This window comes from Pantherophis guttatus, chromosome 1 (genome assembly GCF_059756535.1).
Source record: "Pantherophis guttatus breed Tessera chromosome 1, ASM5975653v1, whole genome shotgun sequence".
Taxonomy (NCBI): Eukaryota; Metazoa; Chordata; class Lepidosauria; order Squamata; family Colubridae; genus Pantherophis; species Pantherophis guttatus.
In genome coordinates, this window is record NC_142063.1 from 268,277,977 (window position 1) to 268,293,191 (window position 15,215).

Sequence of the window (15,215 nt, forward strand, 5' to 3'; positions counted from 1 at the left end):
ATATAGTAAAATCTTTCTATGGACTTCTGTTGTTTTTACATTTCTTATTCATAACATTTTATTTTCATTGATACCACATTTAATGTTGACAAACAGATGTTTTACCATCAGCGATGAAGTTTGGGGCAGTGATTTGCTCAGCAGCTCTGATATCACAGAAAACTGGGAAAGCACGTAGAGGTTTTTTTGTTTGTTTTGGAGATAATAGAAATCTGAGAATAGAACTATTGGATAGCATTAGAAAGAAGTGAAAGCAAGAGAATAGAGGTAGCAAATTGCAGATCAATAACAATATCACTTAGACTTATATACTGCTTCACAGTGCTTTTCCTTAAGCAGTTTACAAAGTTAGGATATTGCCCCCAGCAATCTGGGTCCTCATTTTACTCACCTCGGAAGGATGGAAGGCTGAGTCAACCTTGAGCCGGTGAGAATTGAACTGCCAAACTGCAGTCAGCAGAAGTAGCTTGCAATACTGCATTCTAACCACTGTGCCACTACAGCGCCTACAAAAATAGGAAGGTCAAATAGGGATCATGGGAAAGTGAAATAATACATAATAGCCATGTAGAATATTCCAGAATGGGTAACCTATTGAGAGAGATGTGTGGAAAGAAAGAGAAAAAAAATGAAAATTGCTAGTACCTGCAAGAAGACTGAGACATCCAAGGAAGGGGAGGAAACATAATAAGGAAGCCTACCATAGGCCATAAAAATGTAACATGTAAAAAATGCATGCTAGAACTTTAAAGAGAGAGACTAAAATGATGGGGTATCCATAGGTAGTCCTATTGTAATAAAATTCGGTCAACCTACTATTTTATTTGGCCATTAAGGGCTCATTCAATTGTTCCTCCAATATGATATTATATACTAGCGTTTATGGACAGGAACAAACAGGTCAGTTTTCTTAAAAAGAATAGAAAAATAACTCTGAACACTGGGAAACGAACTGAAGAGTGCTTAGATCTCTTAGTTCTTTTGTCTGACAAGGTGACCGTAATTCAACAAAAAATACTTCACTTATAGGCAGCAATGGAAAATTCCCAAACTAAACAATTATCCATAAAATTAGATTTTATTAATTCTGGAATTAATATTACTGTGGATGCTATTGCCTTAGGAAAATACTTAAGTATGTTCTGGGTATATGTACACACCCACCTATAAATATATATTTGCCAATTGAGAACAATATTTATTTCTTATAATGAAGTGGGCTTCAGTCCAAGAAAGTTTATGTCATAAAATGAAGCTATCAGTCTTTAAAATATTACTTTCCAGAGATGAGAGTTATTTTTCCAGCAGAAATACTAGAAAAACATTTGTTGTAGATTACTTGCGTTTTGTTGCAGTGGAAGTAACCATAGGAAATATGCTGAGGAGTGAAACAGCAAACTTAAAATACTGGGATAAATTGAATAATAGCAACTCCATTGCTGTAATCTCTCTCTGGAAAGCCCTATCGTGTCAATGATGGTGCTGGAACAGTTTAGTTTAGATGGATATTCCGTAAACAAAAAGAATCCATGTTAGGAATGATTTTCCATATAGTTGAACCAATGTGCCAATATTTACTTTTCATCATAACTGTTTACACCTCAATACCCTCTTAACAGCCTGAAGTAAACAGATTTCAAATGGAAAATCTAGCTTTGCTTTGAGTAAATGGTAAAGCAGAGAAATGTCAAAGTTCATGATGTAAACATTTAGCCCACATTTAAAGGTCTTATCAGTATCATATTTAGTTCAGAAAGATAAATTTAGACCAAGTGGAAACTCCGTTTTCAAAACAAAAACATGATTACATCTGGGAAAAATTTCACCAAATATGAGTTGTTGTTCATAGATTTTACTGCTGAGTTAGGGATTTTACAAAATATGTAAGGATTAGTCTCCTAATTTTCAATACTTGTTCTGTACAAGCTATTTATGGACACACCGATAAATTGTGCAAAAGTGCAAAATATATGAAGAGAGTTAACAATGCATAATGGTGCTTGAAGAAAGGAAATAGAGGACTGTTAGTGTTTCAGCTTTCAGTTCTTTGAATCACAATTTATTCATAAAAAGTCAATTACTAAACAGAATTCTCTTCAGTATATACTGAAGGGGAGAGAGGAGTGTGTTTACCAAATTATATTTTCCATATTCTTCCTAACTTACTGCTGGATCTATAATTGAATTTCACTTTATTGCATGCTAATTTGCAATGCTGAAAAAGCATTAGGACACAAAACAGCTACCATGGTGGCACTTTCACATTCTTAAATACCTGCCATTGTGGACATGGCTCCATTCACAAAATCCCTGCTCAAAGAAAATAAACTTTCTCATGAAAAAGATAATAATGTAGAGGTAGAGAGCAAACTTCATGCTCTTTTGATACTCAGTTTTTACTCTGTATCCATTTAATCAAAAGCAAACTGAGAATCGTCAGAAAAACGTGCATGACAGACCCAAATATCCTTCGCATTCAATAACAACAGCAACAACAATAATAATAACAGCAAACAACAACAACAATAATTTTTTGGTTAGGACTTGAACTGTTAAGTTGTTACCAGTCCCAGACTGTGAATCAAATTGAAGATTAAATCTTAAATAATAATGATAATAATTATGATAATAATGATAATAATAATAAATGTCAGTAACAACAGCAAATGCCGCTTATGCAATGAGAAAGATGAAACAGTGGATCACCTTATCAGTGACTGCAGCAAAATCTCACAGACTGATTAGCTACAACATCATGATTGACGGCAGAATTATACGCTAGAAGCTTTGCCAGACGTTTGGGTTCGAATGCAGCAAAAATTACTGCAAACACCAAGAACTAAATTGACGAAGTTCTAGAAAATGAGCAAGTCCAGATCTTGTAGGACTTTCGAATCCAAACAGACAGACATCTGGCCCACAACAAGCCTGACATCACTATGGAAAATAAAAAAGTCTTGCATTGATAGCAATACCAGGTGATGCACAAATTGAAGAGAAACAGTTAGAAAAAATAACATAATACCGTGATCTGCAAAATGAAGTTGAGCTATTGTGGAAGAAGAAATCAACGGTTGTACCGATAGTAAGTGGAGCCCTTCGAGCAATACCGAAAGGGTTACCTAGATACATGGAAATTTTGAACTTATCAGACCTGAATATTCAGACTTTGCAAAAAACCCACCTTATTTGGAACTGCCTATATACTTTAAGTGGGGACACGGTGGCTCAGTGGCTAAGATGCTGAGCTTGTCGATCGAAAATTAGGCAGTTCAGCGGTTCAAATCCCTAGTGCTGCTTAATGGGGTGAGCTCCCATTACTTGTCCCAGCTTCTGCCAACCTAGCAGTTCGAAAGCACTTAAAAAATGCAAGTAGAAAAATAGGGACCACCTTTGGTGGGAAGGTAACAGCATTCTGTGCGCCTTTGGCATTTAGTCATGCCAGCCACATGACCACGGAGACATCTTCGGATAGTGCTGGCTTTTCAGCTTTGAAACGGAGATGAGCACCACCCCCTAGAGTCCGGAATGACTAGCACATATTTATTTATCTATTTATTTTTATTAAATTTATATGCCGCCCTTCTCCCATAAGACTCGGGGCGGCACACAGAGTTAAAAACATATAACAATAAAAATCCTAATAACAGCCAATATAAAACTCCAAACAGAATAAAATCTCATAGTAGATCAGGGAAATTGCTGAAACAGCCATGTCTTCAGGTCGGTGCGGAAAGTGCGGAGGTCAGGGGCTTTCCGGAGCCCGATGGGTAACTCATTCCAGAGGGTCGGTGCGGCCATTGAGAACGCCCTCATCCTGGGGGCCACCAGCCGACATTGTCTGGCCGATGGTACTCGGAGGAGGGCAGCCCTATGTGACCGCACAGGGCGGTGGGAGGCCGGTAGGAGGTGATCCTGCAAGTACCCCGGGCCCATGCCATGTAGGGCTTTATAGGTAAGAACCAGCACCTTTAAGTGGATCCAAAGAACAACCGGTAGCCAGTGCAGCTCGCGCAGGAGAGGTGTCACACAGGACTAACAGGAAGCTCCTGTAACAACCCGCGTGGCCGCATTCTGGACCAGCTGGAGCCTCCAGGTGCACTCCAAGGGCAGCCCCATGTAGAGGGCATTGCAGTAATCCAGCTGAGAAATAATGAGAGCATGAGTGACTGTACGGAGGGCATCCCTGTCTAGGAAAGGGCGTAACTGGCGCACCAGGCGATCCTGTGCAAAAGCCCCCCTTGTCACAGCCGTCAGATGATCCACCAAGGACAGCCGAGAATCGAGGACACCGAGATTACGAACCCTTCCAGGTTCACATATGTGCAAGGGGAACCTTTACCTTTATATACTTTAACAGCTTAACAGCTTAATTAAGATGTACTAGAAGCAGGAATATATTATTTTGCATATTTTGATCTTCCAATTTAAAAAATAACTTTGAAAAAGTTAGGGACAGATTGAAAAATAATAATAAGATGGACACAGAGGATGGTAAAGTCTCACATCACAAACGCCCCAGTAGTCACATGATAAACATTGGCAACCAGCATGAATTTATAATGGTTATGGCGTTTTGGGATCATGTGATTACCATTTATGCTGTTCCCAGGAGCAGCAAAGTCGGGGGGGGAGCCGTTTTTGCTTAACAACTTCACGATTCACTTAACGACAGTGTAATTCATTTAATGACTACAAGAAAAAAGGCCATAAAATCACATGCAACTCACTTCACCATCACATCACTGACAAAGGTTCTGGTCCCAATATATCATTAGAAGTCAAATTTGCAAAACATGTTTCCATCCTTTGAAATTCCAGCAGTCTTGAGCTGGCTTCTTAATTCAGGCCAATTGTTTTTGCATTTCATTTCAACTGGCTGAAGGAAAAGAGCCAATTTCCCCCCCCCAACATTTCTGCAATTCCAATGTTCTCAGCAGGCTTAGTTTAGAAAACTTTGAGCCTCAGTTTACAGAGAGCCCAGGGTTTCCTTGGCAGCGGGGAAACAAGGAGGGGAGTGTGAGCACAGAGGGCTAAGGCAGTCTTTTAATTAGTCAGTCTGTAACCAAAAACCCATCTATCTTTGCTGGCAGGTGGCTGACTGCATTTCTATTATTAGCTGACAGGTGATGTCACAAAATCTGGCAGGCAGCCAACTAGGGAATCCCCAGCGGAAGATAGAACGAGGAAAGGGGCTGGGTTATAAACAAAGGTGCCCTTTGATTGACCTTCATTCACGGTGGACATGTGATGTTTCCTAGTAAACCTCCCACCGCTTTTCCCTCCCTCCCCCCTTGTCAGAATTAGGGCACCGAGTTCACGCTGTGTAAATTATCTTCCCAGCATGGCGTCTGGCTGTTAAGACTGAAGTATGTGAATGTACTTAACCTTCAGTAACCTTTCCATTGTTTACTTTAGCTTATACATTTGTAGCTTCTGGCAAAAGGTAGGGATATCCTAGAGAGCATGTTAGGCCTCCTATTAATAGAGTTCCAAGAGGCTACATTCATGTATTTATTTGTTTCTTCCAATTTGGCGTTGGGGGGGTGGGGGGGAGGAAGGGGGAATTGCTGGGCAATGGAAAAGCTTTCATTCACTCCCCGCCTCCCACCCTCCTCTTCCTTCTCTGGTATTGTCAACTGGATATTTGAGACAGTATAAATAAAAAAGACAGGCATTTCAATGGAACTGTGATTTGGAAATTGCTGTGAATTCTGTGCAAGCCTCAGGGTGCAGCGTACAACTGCACAGTAGTGTAGCCAACGAGTCCAATTGGATGCTTTTGAGATACGGTAGAATTAAGATTCATCTATTGAGGAAACCTCAACTCATTCTTTCTATACCTAGATGTTAATCTTGTCAAACTATATATGCTTCATTCTAGTGGCAACTTTCAAATCCGGAATAGTTGTGCAACATGTCCTATTCTGTTCTTTAACAGAAGGCAGCTGCCAGAAGGCCCAGGAAGGAAAATTAAAAACTAAAGCAGGAGTGTCCAACCTTGGCAACTATTAAGACAGTGATGGTGAACCTTTTAGGCACCAAGTGCTCAAAGTGTGCGTGTGCGCTCAAACATGCTGCACATGCATGCGTGCCCCCCGCACATGCACACGCACCCTGCACATGCATGCACATGCACATGTGCGGCAGAGACCCAAAGACCAGCTGGGCGGCAGGAGGCACATGCGCATGTGCGGCAGAGACCTGAAACAGAGCTGGGGTGACGACACACGTGCCCACAGAAAGGGCTCTGCGTGCCACCTCTGGCACGCATGCCATAGGTTCGCCACCACTGTTTTAATACTTGTGAACTCAACTCCCAGAATTCCTCAGCCAGCAATTCTAGGAATTGAAGTCCTCAATCTTAAAGTTGCCAAGGTTGGTCACCCCTGGACTAAAGTAACATATACTTTTTTTTTTTTAATTTGATTTATATGCCGCCCTTCTCCAGAGACTCAGGGCGGCTTACAGTGCGTTAAGCAACAGCCTTCATACTTTTGTATATTTATACAAAGTCAGCTTATTGCCCCCACAAACTGGGTCCTCAATTTACCTACCTTAGAAAGGATGGAAGGCTGAGTCAACCTTGAGCCTGGCGAGATTCGATCTTACTTTAATTGCAGACAGCTGGTGTTAAATTACAGTGCTTCTGTCTGTTGAGCTATTCCTTTGAAGTTGCTGCATTGATTACCCAACTAATTGCAGAGTTGTGGTCATGACCTTTATAGCCTATACAGCACAACCCTGGGACTTATCAAACCACCCCTTGCCAGAATTGTCTTTGCTATCTAGCCAGGTCATCCAGAGAGGGCCTGATGCAGATCCCAGTTTTGTGAAGGGCCTGGGGCATGCAGCAGATGACAGCTCTTCTCCCCATATCCACCTCCCAAAGGTACCCACAGCCCAACCCTCCTAATATTTCCTACACAAATGAAAGCAGTTCTATTTCAGAATATATTTAGCATTTGGAACGTTTAGTTTTATCGGTGCCTATCATGTTTAGGTTTGGGATGATTTATTGTAATTGTTTATGGTTAGTTTGTACTGTTTCTTTTGACCTTTAGGACTGGGACAGCTTATAAATATTATAAAGTAAATAAATAACTTTGCTTAATAATTTGTTATATACAAAGAGTGTAATGTAATAGATCTTTTGTGGCAGACATCATATGATCCACAGCTCTTTTTTCTAGTTGTTGAAGCAGAAATTACTATTTTCACCATATTTTAGGGAGCAATTAATGAACAGGACAAGTCAGTCCCATCAGAGGGAAAATCCCATATTTTAAGAGCTAATTTAGACATTTCATTGCCTGGCAGAAGATTATTCCAATAGCTTCATCCTAAGTATTTATGAATCCACAGTATATGTATTGGGATCTCCTCACATCAAGATATTAGAACACTAACTTTGCCAAAGTTTCTCCTTTACAAGACCCTGTAAATATGAGGCCCGTTTCTTTATTTTGCTGCATAATGCTGTGCTTGAGACTCTGGAAGCACTTCTAGGGAAATAATCCAACTTGAATTGAGTTTGTCTTGAGTTTGAAACTATCAATTTAGACAAACAATCAAACATAGTAAACAATACTCCCCCCAACATTTGACAGGGCAAGCCACTGTATGTAAACAAAAGCTAATCCCAATTCCTGCAGCACTGAAGATGTTACCTTGTTGGGTAATAAAATGTCTGCAAGAAAACAACCAACCTCAAAGATCACCCAGGATTCTATGGAAATGATCCAAGAACATTAACTTGGTGTTTCTGACTTTTCTGTTGTGGTCTGGGAGTCTATTCTTCTTACAAGTTAAGTATATTTTGAAAGGAGTTTAGAGTTTCAGATACAGGGAACCTGTACAATTCCATTGTATCTGCCCTGTTGGTCATCAACTTGAACAAGACCTGGACAAATTTTGCTTAAGCAGTATATGGTGATGAATTCTTAGCCATAGCAGAATTTAATACAATAAATCACATCTCATCTAGGAGGTATATTCAAATAAAATAAAGATATTTCTTCAGAAATACCTCTCTTTCCTGCTTCTCTGCCTCAGTTTTCTTTCTACACATGCGAGAGTTCACACCTGATATTTTTTTTCCTCTTTCTTCCCCTTTTTAAAAAAATTTTTCAGCTAACTCGGGTTCTCTTCAGGGTCCACAGACCCCTCAGTCTACGGGGAGCAATTCTATGACAGAAGTGCCAAGTGACCTCAAGCCTCCAACACCAGCGTCCACACCTCATGGACAGATGACACCTACACAGAGCAGCAGGTACTTTTCTTAGAGCCTTTCAGGATATTGGATCTGTGCTTTGGCAAGTGCAGTCACTGCCCCAAATCCAGACACCTTCTCTCTCTTTCAGGGATGTTGCATTTTCCTGTGACTCAAAATGCAACATGTTGTGGGAAATATTATTGGTATCTGGAAAATGAGTGTCACGGGCATTTCTTGGATGCTGCCCATGACATCATTGATGGTGAGTGGCAGTTACCCCATCTTTCTTTGCCACCATATTGTCAATCTCACCCCTCCCCCTGACCAGGAATGAAAAAAGGAGAGGTATGGGATCTGAAAATGCAGAGGTTCAAACTGATGTGTGAAAAAATTGCTTTTAATTTCAATTTCCTCAATACACACACAGACCCAAACTCTTCAGTCTTTGGTTAGAGCTGCATTGATGGCAGAACTAAAACTGTAAAAAAGCTTTGCCTTAAGAGTAATTTTGTGTGAGTTTGCAGGATGAAGCTTCTGCTTTTTCACTGTAGAACTCTTTGTGTGTATGTATAGATATGTGTGCAACTGTGTCCAGATGCATGCATAAACAACCAGAAAAAATGGAGAAAATTAGCAAGCAATTCCAAGTAAACCATTATCATGGCTTCATCCTATTGTAGGGAACTAATTGGCAAATAGAACAACTTCTATTTTTCCCTAAAAGGACTTCTCCATTATTTCCTGCAGCATCTGGCTTCAAGGGAAAAAAAACATGTCAGCCCCTCTCAAAAATAATCATTTGTGCACAATTTGAATTGTTTATCTGCCAACACACAGGCACATCCATGTACAACTCTACTCACTGATTTTTAAAGTTGCCCGTTGTTGTCCATGCGTGTTATTTCAATTTTCATACATACAAATGGGTATTCTTTGGAGATAAAATTTGGGGAATATTCAATGAACAGAGGTTGGATATGATCAGTGATCTGTCAACTAAGTTTGAGAGGTTATCTGCTTATATCCATATATTTAATTTTGGTGCAATTGAGATTAGTAAATTAACCATACAGTGCCTTTTCACAAGGCATGATACTCTTGATATAAATTTAGTTCTGAAACCAAGAATTGACCTGTGATGCATATAAATGATGGAAAGGGGGCACTGTGTTGGGATGGTTAGGCTGCTGGATTGAATTTAAGAAACTTTTGTTCAAATCCCAGCTCTGCTATAAAGTTTATTTTGAGGTCCTTGGACAAATAGGTGTTCTCATATTCACTCTGAACTTCTTGACTCAGGTAGAGAATGAGGTACTTGAACACTTGTTCCATATATTTTGAATATCTTATATATCCTATACTGTTAAGGCAACAGTGGTGATTTTCACAACAGTTTAACTTTCTGAACTCTATGGATCACCACCTGATCAGGCATTGCTCATCTATAACTGTGTCTCTATAACTCAAATACTTTCTTATGTTCTATCTCTTTAGAAATAGTTCAGTCAGTGTACATGATCCCTTTTCGGATATAAGTGATTCCACATACCCAAAGCGGAACTCCATGACTCCAAATGCACCCTATCAGCAATCAATGAATATGCCAGATATGATGGGAAGGATGCCCTATGAGCCAAACAAGGATCCTTTTGGTGGGATGAGAAAAGGTATCTGCTGACATAATTTGTGCGTGGGGGAGGGGGCACGCACATAGACTCTATGTTTGTCTATATCAGTTCCTAGATGGGATTCTCCATCAAAAATATTTTTGATTCTTTGCTTTTCTCTGTCTTTCATAAGTAACTATACTATTGTTTTGGAAATTAACAGATTAGCCCAGAGAATAATTGTGGGAGCTTCATCACTTGACACTTTCAAGGAAAGATTGGACTGCCATTTGTCAGAAATGGTGTAGGGTCTCCTGCTTGAGGGGGGTTGGACTACAAGGTCCCTTCCAACTCTGTTAATCTGTAAAGTATCTGAATTTTTGCCAATAAGTTTAAGAAGTTCCTTTTAAGATACAGAAAATTATTTGGAAGTGTTTTTATAATTATATTGTTCAAATTATACCAATACTCTCAATGTAGGCCTATTACTTTTCTGTAAGTAACAGGGTTTGGAAACTCAGATTATATAATATACAAGCCAGTTTAATAAGACATACAGTGATATGACATATATTATTTTACTCTAAATCTTAATGTACCGGTAATCCCCAATCTTATTTCATTTAGATGAGATAGGACTGCTACAGGAAGTTTACAGGACTAAATCGGCATGCTAAGTATAAAGGAATTTATGTAATGGTTTAAAAATGGGTCTGTGCCCTATAACATTCTTGGGGAAAACTTTTTTGACAGGGAAGTAAGGATTTCTTACAACAGTTTCACGTTATGGGAACCTGCTCCAACTGCTAGATTTTTAGATCTGGACAAATGTCTCAGCAGTGTCTAAAGTGTGTAGGGATTTGAGTTAAATAGATCATTTATACCATGACTTCTGCTAATGAGATTCAAATCCCTTTAACAGTCATATGTAAAGATATATAAAAATACAAAAAAGTCATACTGAATCTTTAGCAGTATTTGTGGAGCAATATTTTAAGCAAAATTCTGACTGTACAGCAGGACTCAATTATTTCAGAAAACCTGAACAAAAATGCCTCTCTAGAGTACCTTTCGTGGCTAAATTCAGTTTATGTATGTACAGTTTGTATGTAGGTATCTCTATATACAGCTACAACAACTATTTTATATTCACAAGAACCTTGTAATATACTTCAAGATGAGAGATAATGAGTGAGTCATGATTTATACTAGACAATATTCTGTATCTCTGAAATCATTTATTACTCTTAAGTCCCAAGGAGATTTCCAAAGTGACTTCCAGTTAGAAATCTGAAAGCAGAATAAATAATAGAGCAATAAAACAAGTAAATCAATAAAATAAGAACAGCAACATTTTCAATGTTAAAGCAGAAATTTAAAATGAGCAAATCAAAAGCTGTAAAGAACTTAGGAAAAATAGTTTTATTTAGTGCTCAGGTTTACCAACCCTGGTCACTTACATTTTTTTTCTGTCAACATCAAAAACTAAAGCCAACATCAAAAACTGAAGAGATCTGTGTTTTATGTCACCTCCAGGAGGGCGAAAAACCTTGCTTATGGGTAGATTGATATTTTAGAAACTATCCATTATCTGGTAGCCAGTGGATATTTAGACATCTTCCTTTCCAAATTCACTGCACAAATAGATATGGAGATATATATTTCATGTGTGTAGGCTGATCTTAGAGAACAAAAATAGCTGTGATCATAATGCTAATGTATTTGATCCAGTGGAAATTTGAGGGTTAGTAGTAGACTCCTTTCTTGAGGAAAAAAAGCAGAAAACACAAAAATTGCTTGAGATTTTTATTTGGGTTTAAAATGATAAAATACAGTATGTTTAGAGTATAGATGTGGTGCCAGTTATTGGAAACCATAGTAAAATACACAGTGGTATTATAATGGCACTGTTGCTGAAGTAAGTATCTCCTCAGTTCTGATACTGTTTGTTGAATTATTCTGCTTCAGTTCTCTGAACATCAATAGTATTTAATAATTCTTAATAATATATCTTTCAAATAACTTAGGTAAGCCCTTTCTTTCTTTCTTTCTTTCTTTCTTTCTTTCTTTCTTTCTTTCTTTCTTTCTTTCATTCATAGTGCCTGGAAATAGTGAACCCTTCATGGCCCCTGGACAAATGCCCAACAGTGGCATGCAGGATATGTACAGCCAGAGTCCCGCTGGAACCATTTCCAACATGAGCATAGGCCAACGCCAACAGTTTCCTTACGGAAGTGGTTATGACCGGAGGTAAGACTTCATCAGCTTCAAAACACAGAAAAATGGTGAAAAGATTCTGCATTGTCACTGTCCTTCTAACAGACCATTTAGCTGAGCCATTTAATGCTCTTCAGAAAATCATCGAGCAAAACCACTAATAGAGACTGAGTCTATTTTGTGTAAGAACTAATAAGTGAGTGTGTGCTGAACAAGGAGTCGCCTTGGCTATAGAGAGCTATATTTGATTTATTTTTATTTTTTTTGCTTAATTCAGTGTGTGTGCATGTGTGTGTATGTGTATGCTTAATGAACCAGCCACTGGGAAATTGCACCTTGTTCTGATGGTTTTGTGCTATCTGTTGTGGAGGAGTATATTACAAAAATCTATGTAAACAAAGATTCTTATTTCCAGGATAGTCATTTAATACATCCCAGCCTCAATAAAGTCAACAATACTTACATTTGGATGCATATCCTCATTCACATTGTGACCCAACACACATAACTGACATGGGGTTGAAGTCAGTATCCTCTGGTATGCAGGCAAGCAATACACTCACCAATGTAGAAAGGCAAAACTGGATATCTATGATAGGTATCAGATGAGTGATGGATTTCACTTACCTTTGCTACCGGTTTGCTTCACTCGCGTGCGTCCCACTTCTGCGCATGCACAGAGCGTATTTGATAACGTCCGGGTGGGTGGTCGGAGCTTCCCATCGCCGCTGCTAACAGTTCGCCAGAATCGGGGCGAACCAGTAGCAACCCACCACTGTAACAGATATATTCCTTCCCATCCTCTCCCACACCCAATTCAAAGTTAAGCCAATGGGAGAGCTTAGTTCTGTGTTAGCATCATAAGACCATAAAAAGGGTCAAGATTTCCCCTGTCCAGTTGTGTCCAACACTAGGGGAAGGAGTGCTCATCTCTTGCCTAGCTGAGGGAGCCAGTGTTTTTTATTTACTTATTTATTTAGAAAGTTTATATTGCCACCGACTCGCACATGGTGACTCAAGGTGGCTTACAGGACATAAAAGCACCATATAAAATAAATATAAATAATAAAATAATAACCCCTACCCCCATGACAACACACATTCATACCAGCCATTTAATGCTGGCTGGTAATGTTGCCCAAAGACACTCATGGAACGTTGTTACCTTCCCACCGAAGTGGTACCAATTTGTCTACTTGCATTTGCATGTTTTTGAACTGTGTTCTTGGGTCTCAAACTGCCAGCCTTCCGGTTGACAAACCCAGCCTCTTAACTACTAGGCCACCACACACACACCCTAGTCATAAGACCATGGCCAGAGAGAAGAAAAGAAAGGAGTTGCTAATTGGCTGGAATTCAGTAGAGGGAGATCCTTTTTTGGAAAAGCAAAATGTCCCCCTCAAAGAAGGGGAGGGGGTGGCGAACAATGGTTGTAGAAGCATGATAAAATGCACAAAGTAGCAAAACTTTTTTCTTTATTCTCTTCAAAATTATACCATTTACAATAACATTCAACCTGCATAAAAATTAGTGCTAAGCCAGTAAATGTAAACTTCTTGCCATGTTTCAGTATTCTAAAAAAAACCCCACAATCCATGCAGAATATGTTTTTTCTCTGCAGCCTGGCAATGGGAACTTTCTGGTTTAGCATTATATATCTGCCAGAAAAGCAGCAATATATTGTAATTTTGGCTCATTTGTTGAAGTACCTTCTTCTTTATATATAACTTTTGAAAAATGCTACTAAGAATATGGACAGCAAGAAAAAGACTATTGCAAATGTATATTGAACAATAAACTTTGCTTTATAAAGCAATAGAAGAGGTTTTACTTTACTTTACTAAAAATATAAGTAGTGAATTCAAATTAGTTTCCATCACTGATCAGAATATTAGAAATGCCAGTGGATTTTTAAACCAAAAATTGCTAAAATGAATCAGTTTCAAAATGGTTTAACTCATCATGTAAATGTAGCCTCTAAGGATTATGATGAGGATTATCATTAGGATTATGATATTTTGTGGGAGAAATGATCACATTATTTAAGAAAAAGAATGACTATAAAGAATAAGAGCAATGGTGTTGAGGGAGGTACCCAAGGTGCAGTGGTGGGATTCTGGGGGTTCTAGGGGGTTCGGCCGAACCCTTTGTTAAATTGCTGGCTCGCCCCACCCCTTGCCCCGCCCCTCCGCACTACTATTTATTGCCAATAAATGGGGCGGGCGAGCCAGCAATTTAACAAATGGTTTGGTGTTTTTTTGTAATTTATTGTCCCTGCAGCACACGGAACCGTTTGTTAAATTGCTGGGTTGCCCGCCCCTCGCCCTGACCCGCCTCCCATCTGCGCGGCGTCAGCCTACCCTAGCCCAGGGCTGGGCAATTGTGGCTCTTTTACAACGTTTGGACTTCAACTCCCGCCTAGCCCATTCTGAGGAATTGTGGAGAATTCTGGGAGTTGAAGTCCACAAGTCTTAAAGCTGCCAAGGTGGGAGACATCAAGCATGAAGCTGGCCAAGTATCCTCCTTGAAAGACAACAGTTGAACATCAGGAGAGCTGTAAGAGGGCAGGGCTACATTTGGAAATTTTCACATTTTTGCAGGTGGTGCATTGCGATCTGGTGTCTGCAATGGAGAGCAAAATCCGGCATATTTGCGGGACAAGGCAGCCCTCATCTCCTGTCGCTTGGGACTCGGAGCGGTAAACAGCGTCTGGTTCGGGGAGCAGCCGGATTTTGCTCTCCATTGCTCTCTCGGCCCCCTGCAAGCTCTCATCTCTCGAGGAGCGTTCCCTGAAATGGTGCGGGAAACTTTGGTTGGGCTTCTCGAGAGATGAGAGTTTGCAGGGGACCGAGAGAGTAATGGAGAGCAAAATCCGGCTGCTCCCCGAACCAGACGCTGTTTACTGCTCCGAGTCCCAAGCGACAGGAGATGAGGGCTGCCTTGTCACTGTGGTGAAGAGAAGTAGTGGTGAAATGATTGACACGGTTGTTAAGAATGCCGCAATGAGTATAAATGTGAGGATGGTCATAAGTGCGAGGACCGGTCAAAAGTGCGAGGATCAGTCAGAAATGACTTTTTTCAGCCCTCTGAGTAGTCCCTATGCACATAGGCATGCCCACCCAGTCACATGACCACCAAGCCACACCCCCAACTAAGCCACGCCTACAGAACCGGTT

The 15,215-nt window shown here is 39.8% G+C and overlaps 1 protein-coding gene across 15 annotated transcripts in view; it reads left to right on the forward strand.

Moving 5' to 3' along the window:
• ARID1B (AT-rich interaction domain 1B) overlaps positions 1-15,215 on the forward strand; it is a 434,784-nt gene that overhangs the window by 409,008 nt on the left and 10,561 nt on the right. For all 15 annotated transcript variants that reach the window (XM_034428582.3, XM_087882864.1, XM_034428578.3 and 12 more), the window contains 3 exons: positions 8,134-8,272; positions 9,710-9,882; positions 11,922-12,072. In XM_034428582.3, the coding sequence (XP_034284473.2) occupies positions 8,134-8,272; positions 9,710-9,882; positions 11,922-12,072 (463 nt within the window). The remainder of the gene's footprint in view (positions 1-8,133; positions 8,273-9,709; positions 9,883-11,921; positions 12,073-15,215) is intronic.